General features: G+C 34.6%; 1 protein-coding gene across 3 annotated transcripts in view; it reads left to right on the forward strand.

Moving 5' to 3' along the window:
- TBC1D23 (TBC1 domain family member 23) overlaps positions 1-16,919 on the forward strand; it is a 34,238-nt gene that overhangs the window by 8,103 nt on the left and 9,216 nt on the right. For 2 of the 3 annotated variants that reach the window (XM_062595897.1, XM_062595887.1), the window contains exons 4-15: positions 1,711-1,915; positions 4,935-5,058; positions 7,374-7,498; positions 7,608-7,651; positions 8,571-8,674; positions 10,069-10,191; positions 11,231-11,323; positions 13,454-13,624; positions 13,856-13,898; positions 14,594-14,703; positions 15,288-15,430; positions 16,593-16,637. In XM_062595897.1, coding sequence (XP_062451881.1) covers positions 1,711-1,915; positions 4,935-5,058; positions 7,374-7,498; positions 7,608-7,651; positions 8,571-8,674; positions 10,069-10,191; positions 11,231-11,323; positions 13,454-13,624; positions 13,856-13,898; positions 14,594-14,703; positions 15,288-15,430; positions 16,593-16,637 — 1,330 coding nt within the window. The remainder of the gene's footprint in view (positions 1-1,710; positions 1,916-4,934; positions 5,059-7,373; positions 7,499-7,607; positions 7,652-8,570; positions 8,675-10,068; positions 10,192-11,230; positions 11,324-13,453; positions 13,625-13,855; positions 13,899-14,593; positions 14,704-15,287; positions 15,431-16,592; positions 16,638-16,919) is intronic. The other variant, XM_062595878.1, reaches the window with a different exon arrangement.

Here is a 16,919-nt window from a genome sequence, read left to right on the forward strand (position 1 = left end):
CCAGATGTTTTGTAATGTGAAACAGTATTAAATTGATTTAAAGTACTAAATATAAAGTTCAGAGCGAAGATTAGATAGAGATTTCAATTTAGGGTCTTATTAAATCTCTCTATTTCGTATTTTAGCAAGACAAATGGTCTCCAAATTTAAAATGAATCTTCAGATAGCTCTTTTTTGTGTATGAGAGGTAGTGGAAAGGAAGGATGAAATATTTACTGGCTTGGATGGGAAAATATATAAACACTTCTGTAAAACAACTTTTCATTTGCAGTAATGAGACCTATTGGCTTCTTGTAATTGAGAGGGAAAAATGTTCACCAGAAATTTTATGGCACTGGATTTTTTTTGTAATGTTTGGTGTATAAGCTCCTCTTCTTTTATTCCCTCCTTGAACATAATAGACTTTTCCCTTCTTTTATTGTGACTCTGTTTAGCTTTAGTAAAGTTGACATAATTTGACTGAATTAAAACACACTTATTTCTAATACATAAGATCAGATTTTTATGAAAGGAGTGTTTAGTATTAAATTGAAAATTGTATGAACTTATGCTAAAGTCTAGCCACGAGCCCTATAATAAATAGCCATATGCTTAAACTACAAGCAAGCTAGGAACTGCCTTGTATCACTTGGTATACCATCACACGGATGAAGGCATAATTTGAATTCGGTATTGATACCACTTATATTTGTTATCTCAAGGTAGGTGGAGGCCAGTACGTTTTCTGAACTGTTATCAGCCTTTTCAGGAGTCTGTGTAGAAAGATGCTTTGGATCTAATGAAAACTTAAATATTTGTGTATACATCCAACTCAACAGTGAGAGATTTAATGAATATTTAACTTGCTATTTTAATTTTAAAATCTTGTAAAACAGATTCTGCTCATGTCAGTTTTCATCCAGAGGCAAATTAACACAAATCATGGATTCAGAGTTAGTCTGTCAGTAAATAAGGAACATCTTTACTTTTCACTATCCTACAAAATTCATAAGAATCAGAAATAATGTGCTATGCTGTATGAAAGACTACATGCTGGTAGTTGCAGTGAATCGTCTGATTAGCAACAGTACCAAATCTAATTTAAAATCTAAATGTAGTTGTAGGTAATCAAATAAGTTCCCTTTTTATAGTTACCCTAACAAACCAAAATTCAAACTCCTTTTAGGAGAATAAATTCAAATTTATTTCTTCAAAGTAGAAGTTAAAAATATTTTTTATTTTAATATTAAAATTTCAGTGTCTAAGCCTTGCTGCTTTCAAACTACTGATTTTTGTTAAATTTTTATGCCAGTGGGCTTTCAAGGAGTTGGAGGTATGTACTGTGGGTTGGCCTGTGTTGAAATTTAAATCAACTTCTTCTGAAGCTGGGTACATCAAATGAGAATAGAAAAAAAGGCATTCTGTGCATTAAAGGAACCTACCTAGTTGTTTCATATATCATGGTAAACCCAGATTGGTTTTATCCTGCTTTGCTGTGATATTTAAATGCATTACTCTACTGAGGTTATCTAAAAATGACTTCTATTTATGCAAATGTCCTTCATCTATAAGCTTGTGGCATGTCTTTTGTAAGCATTTAATCCAAGCTGCTAGGTTTTTTCAAGTATGTGGACTCCATATTGGTGCAACAGAGCTATGAAATAATTTCATTGAATTTCTGTGAAATGCCATTAAAATGACTTATATCTCTGTGACACTTGCCTATTTCAGACCAATTGTCAGTGCCAGAAGAAGAGAAGTCAATATTACTTTTGGATATTGAGTCTGTTATTACTTTTTATTGTAAATCACGCAATGTTAAATACAGCTCTTTCCACGGATGGATACATCTACTCAAGCCTTTGGTGCACCTTCGATTGCCTCGCAGTGATTTGTACAACTGCTTTTATGCTATCATGAATAAATTCATTCCAAGGTAAAACTCTGTTTCTTTTGCAAGTGTACTATTTTTATTGTCATTGAAAGCATTTTCTGAAAGGACGTGCACGTTGATTTTTAGCTTGTAGCAAAATTGTCAGATTCCTTCATACGATTATAAAAATTGAATCATTTTTCAATACCTACGGATTGTAAGTCCAGAAAGCAACTGAGCAGTTTTAGAATGCAGTGAGTTAAAATGTGATTGAGGTAGTCTGAACATTCCTTTTAAAGGCTACCTGTCACTTAATGCAATATCAAAAACAGCAGTGTAGGAACTATTCTGCCTACATGATATGTGAAAGCAAATTTTCTTTCCATTTGCTGTCCTAGTATTTTTGGATGTTTAGAATGTCTTTACACCTGTTGACCTCAGCACTCTAATTATGTTTCTTAAGATCTCTTTAAAGGAAGTAGTTGATATTGTCCTTATATTCTCTACATGTCAGTTGAGTGAGGTGTGGACTCACTTTAACAATTTTTGAAAAATCATTAGATTTGTTTTTGAATACAAATTTGGAGCTTTTCACATTGTTATTTATCTGTTCTTGTCAAAAATAATTTATTTGTATTGGAGTAGTACCCTGACACTCCAGTGAGGTTACAGTACCTTCAGATTAGGACGTTGTAAAATAATATATAGAATAGTCTCATCCTCTGGAAACGAGCATCTAGCCCAGGAACTGGATACCTGCCCATAATATGAAAAATGCACATCTGGTATTGTGATAGGGAATGTTTCTCTACCCTGTCACATGATCTAAATTACGTCCATTGCTTATTTAAAATAGTGTTGTCTCCAATATGTTACTGGAAATGTACTCTGCAAATTTTGGGGGGTTATTAGCATTATGGTCACATAATTGGTGTATTTTCAGTCATAGAAGGCATTCCAGGAGTCTACTATTTCAGCGTCTCTATAAGAACATAGATGGTTCTTCTGTAAGATAGTCTCTGTCCTTCTTTACTTTTCATCTTAATCTTCTATGTCTTGTCCATTTAGACTGAGCATTTTTTTATTTTATTTTATTATTTATTTATTTATTTATTTAATAGGAGACTGAGAGACTTAGGCAATTTGCAGTAAACTTGCACACCTTTACTTAGGTCAGTTTGGTCTCAATTTGGTGTTTGAGTATTGTAATTACTTAAAAAATTAGAAAACCAGCAAAAATATGGAAATGGAAGTCTTATTAATCATAGGCTTTCTATTCATAGATTCTTGTATCTTGTAACTGCCATGAAATACTTTAATGGAATTTGTTCTAACAAAATATTGACATCACATGAGGAAATGTACAGAATAATCTGGTGAACCGTACAATAACCTGAGCTGTTTTGAAAGAGCATCTCTAGCAAGCCAGAGGAATTTTTTCTTTTTTCTTTTGGAAGCACTCTTTGTTTTCAAAAGCATTGAGAAATCCTTTTCCTATGGATGCCTGTCTTTCTCCTCTTTCTGCCTGTCCTCCAGAATGGTTAGGGTTAGGATGAGTGTTTTGAACTAAGCCAAATTAACAAACAGTTAATAGTAAGTCCAAGGTAATTCTTTGTTTGGCCCATTAGTAGAAGAAAACGCCAATGCCACTGTGCAATTTAATAGACTCTGACTTGTGTATGAACTGAAAGAGTAATAAACTGACTAGAAAGCTGCAAATGGGCAACAGAAGATTATCTTACTTCAGGGGCCTGCTTAAGGAAAGTATATTGCATCCACTTTTCCATTTCACTGTTTCTTCCAGTGGTGGGTGGAAAACAACTTCCTTTTTTTTTTTTTTTTTTTTTTAAAAAAAATCTCTCTGCCAATGGAAAATGTAGATTAGTTTCCAGGACAATTTATTTCTGTTTAGTTAAATCTTTTTAAGGTGCTTTACCTTGCTTTGCTTTGTTTTTAATCTGTCCCTCCGATGGCTGAGCCTGCTGTCCCCATAGGGCTTGTAGCTTGGAAAGTAAATGAATAGGTGCAAGAATTCACAATTCTTTAGATTTAAGTATATGTATATGTATGTGTGTATGTGTATATATATTCTTTATATATATTTTAACTTCTTGTGCTAATAAGGGTTGATTAATATGGTAAGTAATGGAAGGAGAAAGGTGCTGAGCAGAACAGTTAAGAAAAATTGTCTAAAAATGAGTGTTCCACTGCCTGTAGAAATGTGGAAAGGAAGATTCTTTAACTTTTTTTTTTTTTTTAAGAGTTATTCCTAGCTATAGATTCATTCGTGATGTTAAAATATAGTAAACAATTGCTGACTGACTTGAATAATTGGCTATGTTAACCATTCAAAGTAATTTGCAAGTCTTGATTCTTATGCTAAAATCACCAATAGAACATTTTTCTTGTTTTCTTGTTTTCGTTCTTTTTAGCCTGTTAACTTAATGAGAAGTAAGAGATTTGGGGATAATTAAAAAAAAAAAAAAAACTCCATGTACAACCTTCTGTGAAAATTTTCTTTTCACCACTGTAGATGTACCTGTTTTTAAGATAAGCTGATAAATTGTGTTTGATTGGAGATGTGTATCAAGTCCACCTGATCTTATTTAAACTTTTTAATACTTGAGATTTGTTACTAGTGTCTTCATTTCTTCATTTTACATTCTTCTTTTCATCTATTTCTGTCTTTCCTGCTTAATAATTCAAGTTTAACTTTAAAAGATGCTAAATTCAGATATGAATAACAATTATTTTGGCTGCCATATTAGAATAACTTTTTATTTTGAGTCAACAACACTGATGCCTTTCTAGCATTATTTTGATATTTAAATCTGTTTTCAATGCTGCCCATATTTGATAGAGGAAATCCTATGAAAGTATTTCTTTCTACCACTTTGTTAACACAGTGGGTTTTTTTTACTCTGTAGAAAATTGATTTAAAGATCAGTTCCAATGAATTAAAAGAATTGTTTAGAAAACTGCATAATTAATAAAGAATTAATACTGTAAGTATATATACTGTAAGTCAGATGACTGGAGTATTATGAGGGTTTTCATAATTATGTTCACTGCTACTTTTTAGGGATTGTTTTCTGAAGGGAAGACCATTTCACCTATTTAGGCTGCTTCTTCAATACCATGAGCCTGAACTCTGCTCCTTTCTTGATACTAAGAAGATGACACCAGACTCATATGCACTCAACTGGGTAATAAAGTGAAAGTAGGGAAACATCATGAAAAATAAATTTCTGTAAAAATTGAAGTGAAAATTGCCAGTTTACAGAAGAGTAGTGCAAGAGATTAGAAATCTTATTTTTGAATGAGCACTAAGTATATTGAAAGGAATTACATATTAAAATACAGTATGGGCGTTTTAGTCTTTAGTTATTTAGAGTAAGGTACAAGATCTTGTGAACATCATATATTTATTGTACGATGTGTTAATTGAGCCATTGATATCAGGAAGTAGAAATACCTGGAATAAGTAGGAATGGGAGCAACTTTCACACTCAAACGGAAAGCAACTGTGATGTAGATCATTAGTTTTTATGGTATGCAGTTATATGGTTGTAGAGGTGGAGAAAAGTGAGCCTAACAGGTCTTTTTAAAATCAAATTATTGATTGTTTTAAAAAATCTCTAGGTTAACTGAAGTATTCAACTGCTTCATACAGTGCTACCACTCATAACTGTGACTCAAACTTTCAGAATTTAGCCATATATACTTTGCAACTCTTAAGAATTGCTTATTTCCTCTCTGCCTTAATTTTAGAATTTGATTAGAGATAATTCTAAAGACACTTACTTTGATTAGCTCTTTATAAAGTTTGTGGAGCAGAACCGCAACATATTACAGTAAAATATTCATATTTCAGTAGTGCTTAGTATTTGCCATACAGAACTGTGATTCAGTGCTTGCAGAATAGAATTAAAGGAAGTCTGCAAATTATATAGAGAAGACTTTATTAATGACCTGTGAACTCTTCCGGACTTTTCTTTTATACTCACAGGCTTTCTGACATTTTTTTGTAACTGCATTCACTTTCAGTTAAAGAAATGAGATTAAAATGATTTATTAAACTGCAAGTTGTTTTTAAGTAGACTCTTTAGACTGGTACCAATTTTAATTTAAAGTGTGTTCAGGAAAAACACTCCCAAAATCTGCCTGTGGCAGTCATCAGTCTTCAAAACAGCAATTAAGTTTTTTTATCTATTGAAGCTCCCTCGTTTTGTTTATTGCTATATTTCTTCTTAGTAAATACCAGCTTAATTACAGTTGTTTAATAAAATTTTAGTGATTTGTTGGGAAAAATCTTCCCTTTGGCAGTAAGTAGGGAAGTAAGCTAATGTTACTCCAATCTTGATGTCATGCTTGCTGGTGTACAATCTTAGAGAACAATATTAAGCTTCTTTTTATATTATGAGTTTACATTAAAATTGTTCTTTCCTCCAGCAACAAAGTTAGTTCATACAGAGGTTTTTCTAATGTGTTGAATTACGTAAGCAACATTTAGAGACCTCTTATTGCCTTATTGTTCAGAGACATACTGTCTTTGCATTTGACTTGGAACCAGATAAATCTGCGTTCTTTTTGTTACAAAAGAGTACTAAGAGGTGTTGAAAGTTTCCATAACAGTGTTTAAAAACAGATACAGAGCTTCTGAAAGCCATAATTCTATTGATAAAAAACTGAATGCAACAGAAGTTTCAATAAAATCCCACTGCAGCTAGCTGGTATGCATTTGATTTAGGCATCATTACAGTTATTATCTGGGATATGTGAAAGGATACTCACAACTTTGCTTTTATCCACTTTGAACTTGGCATATCAGAGAGGATCTACGTTTAAAAGCGGGTATGGGAACAGGCATACAGTTTATAATGAAAAATTACAGTTTGGTAACGAAAAATTTCTGTTGCTGGCAGATTTTAATTACTTGTCTGTGAGCGTTATAATGTAGTGTTGAGTAAGTGTCATTACCAAATTAATTTGTGACAGTATTCATTTGTTTGGTTCTAATGTGAAAAATAAAAAGTGTTGTAATACGCTATGCTCTGTTTCAAAGTCCGACTTGCTAAGCTAACTGAGTAAAATGAATTCTCTTATTTGGTCTTGTTTGTTTGTTTTCCCCTGCAGGAGAATATTCTAATGTTCTTGGTACTTGCACTACCTCAAAATGTAGTATGATTTAATTGGTACTGTGGAGTGCCTATAAGCTGAAAAGCATTCTGACCAGATTGTTATACCTCTGGCTGAATTTGCACAGCTGACAATTTACAGCAGAGTTTCCTTCACACTGGGGGTATTATATGCAGACAATATTCTGTCACTTTACTGCACTATTTTTTTAAAAAAATCATTTTTGAGGGAACCCCTCCTTCAGTCCATGCTGCAAACGTTTGTGTCAATGTATTTTGGTTTTATTTTCTTGTACATAACATTTGTAAGCAGAGATAGAAACCATCTTGATAAGATTGTTCCTGGTTATTGCTTTTTCTCATACTGTTTTCTAACTTTTCAGCTTGGAAGCCTCTTTTCATATTACTGTTCAGCTGAAGTCTCTCAGGCAATATGGGATGGATATCTACAGCAAGCAGATCCATTTTTTATTTATTTCTTAATGTTAATCATCCTTGTCAATGCAAAGTAAGTATGTAGTTCATTATTTGAGACATTTTCTAGTTAGTTTTGATCAGTCTGTGCTTCATTTTGTTTTTACTGACCTAATTCATGCCTATGACTTTACTGTTTTCAGAGAAGTTATCTTAGCACAAGAAACAGATAAAGAAGAAATGATAAGTAAGTACTTCTCTATCACAGCTGTTGATAAAACATTCTCCATGTAATTTAATCCCTGCATATTTTATCACTTTAAATTACTGAATGATTAAATTGCCATTTAATTCTCATTTAATTATTTACCTTTTGTCCTCAGTGAATCCCCTCACCTACTAATTCTTTTCTTACTGTTCTTTTGCTGCATCACATCTGCTGTTCTTAGCATTCTTTTCTTGTATTTCCCCTTAGCACTCCCATGTAGTTTTGTATTTCAGTTCAGAATACTTGAAACAACCCCTGTGTTTCCAAGTTCAAAACGGGAGCTTTCAAATCCTTCTTTAAATCTATTGCCCTTGTTGAGTTTTCCAGTCTATCATCTTTGTATGTGCTTGGGCTTAACTCGTTGTTGTTGTTTCCTTCTCTTCTCCCACCCTTCTGTCTTTATAGAAATTAGACCAAGTTTCTCATGAGCATTTCCCTTGCCTTAGCATTATTTTATATGGCATAATACAATATAATTGATAAACTTTTAATAATATAAAGTGACAGAGCTTAGGTTTTGGTAATTTTGCCGTATGTTGCAGAACCCTTGGTTCCCTTGTACCATTCTGAACAGGTAACAGAGCAACTGACTTAGTATTACAACTGAAAGCTGACACTGTATAGACACATGACATGACCCTGTACAGAAGTGGAAGTGTGCTAAACATGAAATTTGGGTAGAAGGTTTATAGGTCTAGTGAATAATGTGAGTTTCCTGTGGATAAGCAGTACATTCTGCATCTTCTGCCTCTACCTAAAGAATGAATCACCATTCAACTTTAATAAACTAAAATGTATTATGCCTTATAAAACTAAGAGGTCTTGCAATATGAGAAGGCATGCAGTTCTGCTTTTCTGTCTGAAATAATTATGTACTTATGTTGTTTATTTATGTCAGAATTTCTAGAAACTTCACCAGCCAATCTTGATTTAGAGGATATAGAAGATCTTTTTTCTTTGGCACAATATTATTGTAGCAAAACTCCAGCTTCTTTCCGGAAGGTAATAAGAAAATTAATTTTGAAATTATCAGCTCTTTTTTGATGACCATTTAAGCTCTGGCTGACAGCAACTTTGAATATTTCTTTCAGGGTAGGTTTTTTTTTTCTTTTTAATAAAAAAACAGTTCTCATGTAGTTGCTCTGGTATTTACTTTTATGATCCTTGAAAGCTTGAAAGAGAGGAAGCTTAAGTGAAGTATGTTGAAAAGAAGCTTCCCTACAGTTTTCTTGCTTCATGACTGATAACCCGTGTGGTCTTAGTTGTAAGTTTTTAGCCAATGACACAGACCTACCACTTTAAACCACTGTCTGGAAAAAGGTCAGTTAATGGTACGTAAATGTTTACCATGCAGAGAGGGAATTCAGCTAAATAACTTTCCTCCTTACACATATTCTTCTGCTGAACTTTGTCTACAAAGCAAAGCTGCAAATGGATGTGATGATTTTTCTTTGCTATTATCATAGAATCACAGATTAGTTGGGGTTGGAAGGAATCTCTGGAGTCATCTGGTCCAACCCCTGTGCTTAAGCAGGGTCAGCTAGAGCAGATTACCCAGGACCGTGTCCAGTCAGGTTTTGAATATCTCCAATGATAGAGACTCCATGAGTTCTCTGGGCAGCCTGTTCCAATATTCAACCACCCTCAGAGTGACTCTTTTATATAAAAGTGGGCAGCCACATAATGTAATTTTCTAAAGTGTTAAAACTTAAGATTCAAAAAAACAGAAGGGTGCAATGCTGCAGACCAGACTTTCTCTGTACCAATTTGCATTCTTTGTTAGAAGTCCTCCTTCAGCTCTTTTATCTTTCTCCCTTGTTTTGCAAACCAAGTTCTTACGAGAACTCACTGGTAAAAATCTCATGCTGACACAAGCGCTTTGTAGTAGACTGCACAGCTGTCCTAGCTGTACTTGCAACAGTAAGCAGGAAAAAGTCACTTACATGAGGTACAGGTGTCATTACAGGCTCTGATTTTTGCAGTTTGTCTTTATTCAAGAAATCTCTTGATCAAGTTGGACTCATAGGGTAGAAGTATTGGTTGCTTTTGGCTTCTCTGTATTTTCACTGATGTTTGGTAGACTGGTAGATGAGATTCTTGAAAAGATAGGGTTTTCCTTCACGTCAGATTCTGTTTGCTGACATGCAACTGTATGTCATTTAATCATGTTGACGCTGTCAGAATGGAGAGCGAGCATATTTGTAATCTAAGTTCATGTTTTTCAGAAGTCTGTGGAAAATTCAATGACTATGTAGAGAAGATAGACATATATTGAGTTTAGTATTTGTGATACAGTGTACGTTGTTTTACTTTGAATCTTCAGTTTTAAGCATTGAACAATAGTTTCAGTTAAAGTTTGGGATTTTTTTTCTCCCCCTTCCCTCTTGCCCCAATAGGACAACCACACTCTTTTTGGCAGCAGCTTGCTGGGCATCAAAGATGATGACAACGATTTGAGCCAGGCCCTCTGTCTAGCAATTTCTGTGTCTGAGATTCTTCAAGCAAATCAGCAACAAGGAGTCAGTATACTAAATTATTTTTCTTTTGCACAATTTTCCAGAGAAGTAGTAGAATCCCTTACTTCTCAATGTATCTCAAATATTCTGAAGTGCTAACAAAGCAGCTATGTTTACTGTTTCAAGAAAAGATATTTTTGTCTTGAAGTTGTCCCCTTTGTAAATTATCTACTGACTGTAATGCCTCTATGCTGTAGCATCTAGAGCTACAGCAAAGGGGAAGTTAATATGGCTAATCTAGATTCAGGAGGTAGGAGCTTGAAGTAAACTCTCACTGATTTTATTTCTTTTCCAAATATAGTTATTGTAGAGGAAAATATAAAATGCGTTACTCTGTGCCTTTGAGAAGAATGCTGTTAAAAAATATCTGCCTTTTGGCACTTAAATGCTTAAACAAAAAACGTTCTTCTGATGCAAGCTATTTGCATGATTTTGTTTGTTACAAAGATACTTAAATACATGAACTTCACTTTTCATATTTAAGAACAATATATGAATATTTTTGTAGTAATGATAGTGGGTTTTTTAACTGTCAGCTTTTCTTGTAGCAGTTTCCATGCCCCAGTTCATTACACATAGGCTTTTTCCTACTCCAAGTGAAGTTAAGCATGTGCTTTTATCCTCTTTTAATTGATGGAGCATAAATCTAATCATGTGTGCTGTGCTGGGTAGTCACAAACTGTTGGACTGGGACTTCAAAGATGTCCCTTCTAACACCTTGTCATGCTGGCATGTGTTTCCTACAGGCTATTTTTCTTCTCAGTAGACAGGAAATAACGGCACTGTATATTGCACTTGGTGATTCTTTCTGAGGTGTAATCTGCTGTATTAATATGAAATCACTGTAAGAATAACATTGGTGGTGCAGGTAACTGGTAGTTTGCAATATTCAAGTTAAATATGATTTTCTGATGGCTGCTGGCCACTTTCACTGAATCCCTCCCTATAGTGTTGGAATTACTATTAAAATAAAAACAATGTACCTTCCCATTAATAATTACACAACTTTCAAGTTTTGTAACAGGTAGTCTTTCTCTTTCAGGAAGGAGTAAGGTTCTTTGTAGTGGATTGTCGTCCTGCAGAACAATACAATGCTGGGCATTTATCAACGGCATTTCATTTAGACTCGGACTTGGTTTGTATGCTTTTTGTTTCTGTACAGGTATTTGAATCCTAAGTTAAATACAGGGAGAGAGAAATGTTTGTCTTGAGAAATGAATACTCCTTAGACAGGAGTTTGTGGACTACAGTGTCTATTTACATATTGAGGCTCGAAAGTTAGCTTTTTCTAAAGGAGATTTGTGGAAGTCCTTTGTGTTCAGTCCTGAGTGACACTGGGAATTCCAGCCTTCCTGATCTTTTCTTAGAACTGGAGATCATACAGGACAAAATGCAGACAGTGCTTGGAGGAGAAATCTCCATTTAGTATCACAGTTCTTATGAAAAGTGTCATTAATTTAGCAGACAACGCCCTTTTTTTCAGCTGGGCTTATTACAGCCTGGTTGTAAGGGACATACATCTGTGAAAAGCATTTGGTTGGTCCTTCAAAATTTTCACAGTACAATTTGGGAGAAAAAATGCTTTAATCTTGGGGCTGAGATGTAAACTGACTTTTTAATTACTTCATTAAAGAACTTGTTCTAATTTCCACTTGATACAAGTTTATAACTGACCATTCAGTTATATTCCTCTCTGTCTTTTTTTCTCAAATCACCTATGCTGTTTCAGTTTGGCTTCAATGGACACTTCCAGATTAACCTTGTACTATTTCACTTGGTACAGGCTATTGATGCTGTATGGAATGATTTCCATATATTTACCCCCAAAAGGCTTTTTCATGTTTTTCTAGTGAAGAAGCTCAGTTCTGCAGCTGCTGTCTCTATCACTGTATTAAAATGATGTATTATTCAGGCTTATTTGCACAAATATAACTATGTAGTGTTTTGATTTTTGTCCTAAATCAGAAATTACATAGGAGAAGCTTTCGCTTGGTATATGGGTGTTCTTCTGCCAGCTTTAGTTGAATATCAGACTCAGTAAGGTAGAAATAAGCATTACAGACTCTTTAATTATTAAAAACTTTGTGATCTATGAAAAATGGTCATGCAAGCAGTTCTTAAATGGTATGTGATTAATTATTACATATCTAATTATATGTTGGAATTAGCTGCTGCAGTATGTGTTGGTAGATATGGTTAGGATCCCTCATAAACTGTGCTGAATGCATGTCCCCAGGTTCATCTGTGTTTTTAGAAATTTAATGCAAGGAATAATCTTTGAGACAAAACTTTGTACAGGAGACAGTGGGGAAGGTATTTTTGAATCTGTCTAACTTTCAGATAGTCCCAAGTAGTAGTAGTAATAGTGAGGCTTTATCACTTTAAGTGATAAAGCACCAGCATTTGGTTCTAAGAAAGTCCTAGTTCAAATCAGACTGACCTACTGATGGTTAGCTTGTATACTTGTTCCTTGGTACTTCCATCATTTAATCCAGTGCAAAGGCTAGATAAGGGACATTTCCCCCCCCCCCCCTTCCCTCTCCCCCTCGCAATTTAATTAACGAGGAAGCATCAGTCCATAATTGGATCGAAGTGCCCTTCCCTCAAAAGGTTAAAATCTATTCTGCATTTAAAAAGTGTTTCTCCATGCCTTCTGTCTAGCAGCTCATTGATCTTGAGCACATAATTTGCCTTTCGGAGACCACAGCTTTAGCTTTTAGAGACTACCAAGATCCCTGGGCATCTGTTTGTACTTCTGGTCATGAGCTTTTCTCCTATATCCGGGTAAGGTACAGAGGAGGAGGTGACAATGATAAAAGCCTAGCAGGGAGCCTAGCTAGAGGAGGATCTTACTGGCATGTAGAAATGCTAGGCTTGTTAAAGGAGTCTAAAACTACAAAGTTTGAAAATGTTATAGTCAAGGATATGTGGATATGGAAGTCCATCCCTCTGCTATGCCAAATTACTGCTACTTGATTTCCCCTCCCACCACCGTGTTCTGATATCTTCAAGAATAAGCTAACAGATCCGAGTTGTGTTCTTTTTCTGGGGAGAGCATGGTAGAATGAAGAAGAAGAGGGCCATTCTCAGTGCCTTACATAACATAAAATCTGACTCTGATTGGTTTTTTGCTTGTGTTTTGCTTGTGAGGTGCTTGTGTTAGTCTTGGTGCTCCACAAATTATAATCATTTTCAAAGTGTATCTTTTCACATGTTGTGTTACAGTGCATTACTGTTAAGTCCTTTTCATTCATTCATTTCACAGATGCTTCAAAACCCATCAGAGTTTGCACAGTCTGTAAAATCCCTGTTAGAAGCACAAAAGCAATCTATTGAGTCCGGCTCCATAGCTGGTGGGGAACATCTCTGCTTCATGGGAAGTGGCAGGGAAGAAGAAGATATGTATATGAACATGGTGTTAGCACACTTCTTACAGGTACTACTAAATTGCTGTTGATTTTAATAGCTGAAACAAAGTGTGCTTCTGCATATATCTCTGATATTAAGTGATAAAATGCTTCCCTCCTGAAAAATATTAACCTATTTTACATTACCAAGTTGTCATTTTGTTGTTAAATGACTCCAACCCTCCATTTTCCTTACTATGCTTGCAAGACTGGATGCACAGATTTTTGCTTCAACCAGGAAAATGTCTTTTCTGTTGCAGAAAAATAAAGAATATGTAAGCATTGCCAAAGGAGGATTTATGGGTAAGCTTAATAATGACCTTTGTATTAATACCGTTTTGAAAAAGCTTGATACTTTAATGCTGTTAATAACTTCATTAGGTTTTGGCTAGAAATCAGCTGAATGAATGGCAAATGTCTTATTTGCCACATTTTAGTTTTGGGCAAACCAGTATTCTGCATTTGCACATTTGTGTTTAACTGTTGTGCCTTATCCATGCTTCTGAAGAGTGAAAAATTAATACAGGAAGCAGTGAAATTCCCTCTTGTTTTTAATTTACTGTCCCTGATATCTAGCCTCTGTAATTTGTAAATCTATATAATGATGCTTCTTAATAATTATTGTGTTTTCTTAAATCATCAGTTCGTACTTTCGCGCTTCATGTTGCTTAGCAGATGACTGCTGGAGTCAGTATGGCTCCAGACAGAGGAGAGGTTTACAAATGAGCATAGAAGTATTACTAGTCAAGATATGCAGTGTCAAAATAGCTATCTTTAGGGTTAAAGCAGTGACTTATGTATAAAATATAGAGGTTGTAGTAATATCTCTGTATTACTGAAAGGAAAACCACAGATGATTATAGTAGGATATGAATTTATCTGCTGCACTGAGTCCTCTGGACAAACATTTTTACTGAGTAGTCTTGGATATACAATACTTCCATCGTAAGATTAATTCCAGAGTAGTTCTGAACATTTTTTTAATGGCCTTTTAACAGCACTCCAGCAGCACTTAGCAGATATCAATGTGGAAGGACCAGAAAATGGATATGGACACTGGATTGCTAGTACCTCAGGCTCAAGAAGTAGCATAAACTCTTCTGTCGATGTAAGTGAGTGTATAGCTCAGCTGGTGTAGTGGGATAGGAGCCTCGGGTCTACTAAATTTTCCCCTGTACCCCTCATTCTGTTCTCTACAATGAATTACTGCAAATCGTGATTGTTCTTAGTTGTGTACTTAATTTCAGAATATATTATCTGTTGAGTTAGAGGTGGCCTTAAACACTCTAATCCTCTTGAGATGAAGGGTCTCTAGAGAAGACAGTAGTTTTACAAAGAGTATATGTAATGAACGATTCTCTTCTTGGCTTTTATTCACTCTGGGAACAAACTTCTATAAAGCTGACATCAGAAAGCTCAAAATTGTTTATTTTCTATAGCTGATGTTGTATGTAGAATTTGGCTTTCAATTTGCATACAATTTAGCATGAATAGAATTCCTTCCTCTCTGTATTTGTATACCAGAGTGCTGAGTAGTAAGTTTAATGCTTAATGATGTAATTAATTAATGCTTGAGTACCAAAAAGTACAAGTTTAATATTTTGTAGTTTGTTTCCATTCTTAACTAACCAGAGACTAAAGAACATGTGTTTGTTTTTTTTTGATTAATTCTGAGAAGTGTTACCTTTACAGGGTGATTCTCCTAATGGTTCAGGTGATGGAAAAGGAGTCAAGTCCTTGGTGAATAAAATGACGGTTGCTTTGAAGACTAAATCTGTGAATGTGAAAGAAAAAGTTATTAGTTTTATTGAAAATACATCTACACCAGTGGACAGGTGGGTTGGCTATACCTAGTTATGATTAGCAGAGAGTTACGACTGCCCATTTCAGATTACAATTGGTAAATATCAAGAGTACGCTGATTAGAAAAAGGGAAAAGATAACTTTCGTTTTCAACTTTTACATCCTCGCTCGCTTTTTTATCACAATATAGTAAGCTTACCATGTTGGCTCAATATTGCAAATCCAATGTAAGCAGACTTTTCTCTTGAATGTTTATCCATTTCAGTGTTTATCCACAGGCTGTCACTGCATCATTAGTTTAGCTTTGCCTTATGACGTGTCCATCCCATAATCAATACAGAAGTCAAGTATCACTTCTGTTTTATTTCAGCTCTTCCCCATCCTGCCTCTAATGCAGTGGGTGAATCTCAGTCACTCACTCAATAGAATCCTATCTCATCTTATCAAACTGAATTTAAATTTTTCAAAAATCTTCAATTTCAAGTCCTAATGTAAAGCCTGTCTTTAAACCCAGAATTACCTTTAGCTCAGTTTTTATATCGGCAGGTAGAGATAGGAGTGAGAATGTGAACACTTGTTAAAAGACTTACTCCAAGTTAGAAGTTTCCATTCTAAATACTTAACTTAAATAGACAAAAGAATAAGAGCTATAATCTGACAAAGTTTTAAGCAATGGTATATTTTGGAGCTGTTCTTCCAAAAATGCAGGCTTTTATAGTTGTATGTTGCTAAGACATTGGTACTGCAAGATCTACTGAGGTAGTGCTGGTTTGATAGTGAGATTTGGAATACGTGCCAAACGAACAGTAGTTCTCAAGCAGTATTGCACCTAATCAAAAGGTACCGACTGTCCCTTACAGGTTATTGTTGCTTGCCTTTTTTGTTGGAAACTATTTTTTTTAATTTCACAGGTAGAAGCAAACAAATGTTTTTTAAATAGCATTGGGTAGTAACACTTGTGCTAAGAATTCAAGCTCAAGATAACATAAAAATGCATATTTTGACAGAATTGCTATTTCTCTACCTCATTGCTAGCTTTTGTAAAACAGTATTTATAAGCATCCTCCCTGGAGAAGATACTTAGAAAGCAATGCTGCTGCAGAGCATTTGTATTATTTATGTAGATTTTTCCTTTAAACATTTTTTTTTTTTTTGGTAATTATTTTGTTCTATCCTCTGCCCAATGTGCTATAGAATACCTTTCAATATTCCCTGGCCAGACAGAGCAAGCCTGGAGCGGTAAGCTTGATAACTAAAGCAATCTGACTAAAACCGCCTTTGTCGTATTTAGCATGGCATCGCAATATTTATAAGCATTGGTTACACTGACAAAATTGCTCAGATATTTTTACATCAATTCATGTTTTTAAAATCTATTAAAGCTACTGATATATACAAGTAGTGGTCTGGGAACTAGAGGAAGAAGAAGAATGGATTGGCAGTGCTTTTTTTCTTGATTCTGCTTTTTATTCTGTTTTCTTTCCTATTGTTTTCTATGGAACTATTTTACTTGTTTCTGAT

This window comes from Rhea pennata, chromosome 1 (genome assembly GCF_028389875.1).
Source record: "Rhea pennata isolate bPtePen1 chromosome 1, bPtePen1.pri, whole genome shotgun sequence".
Lineage (NCBI taxonomy): Eukaryota > Metazoa > Chordata > Aves > Rheiformes > Rheidae > Rhea > Rhea pennata.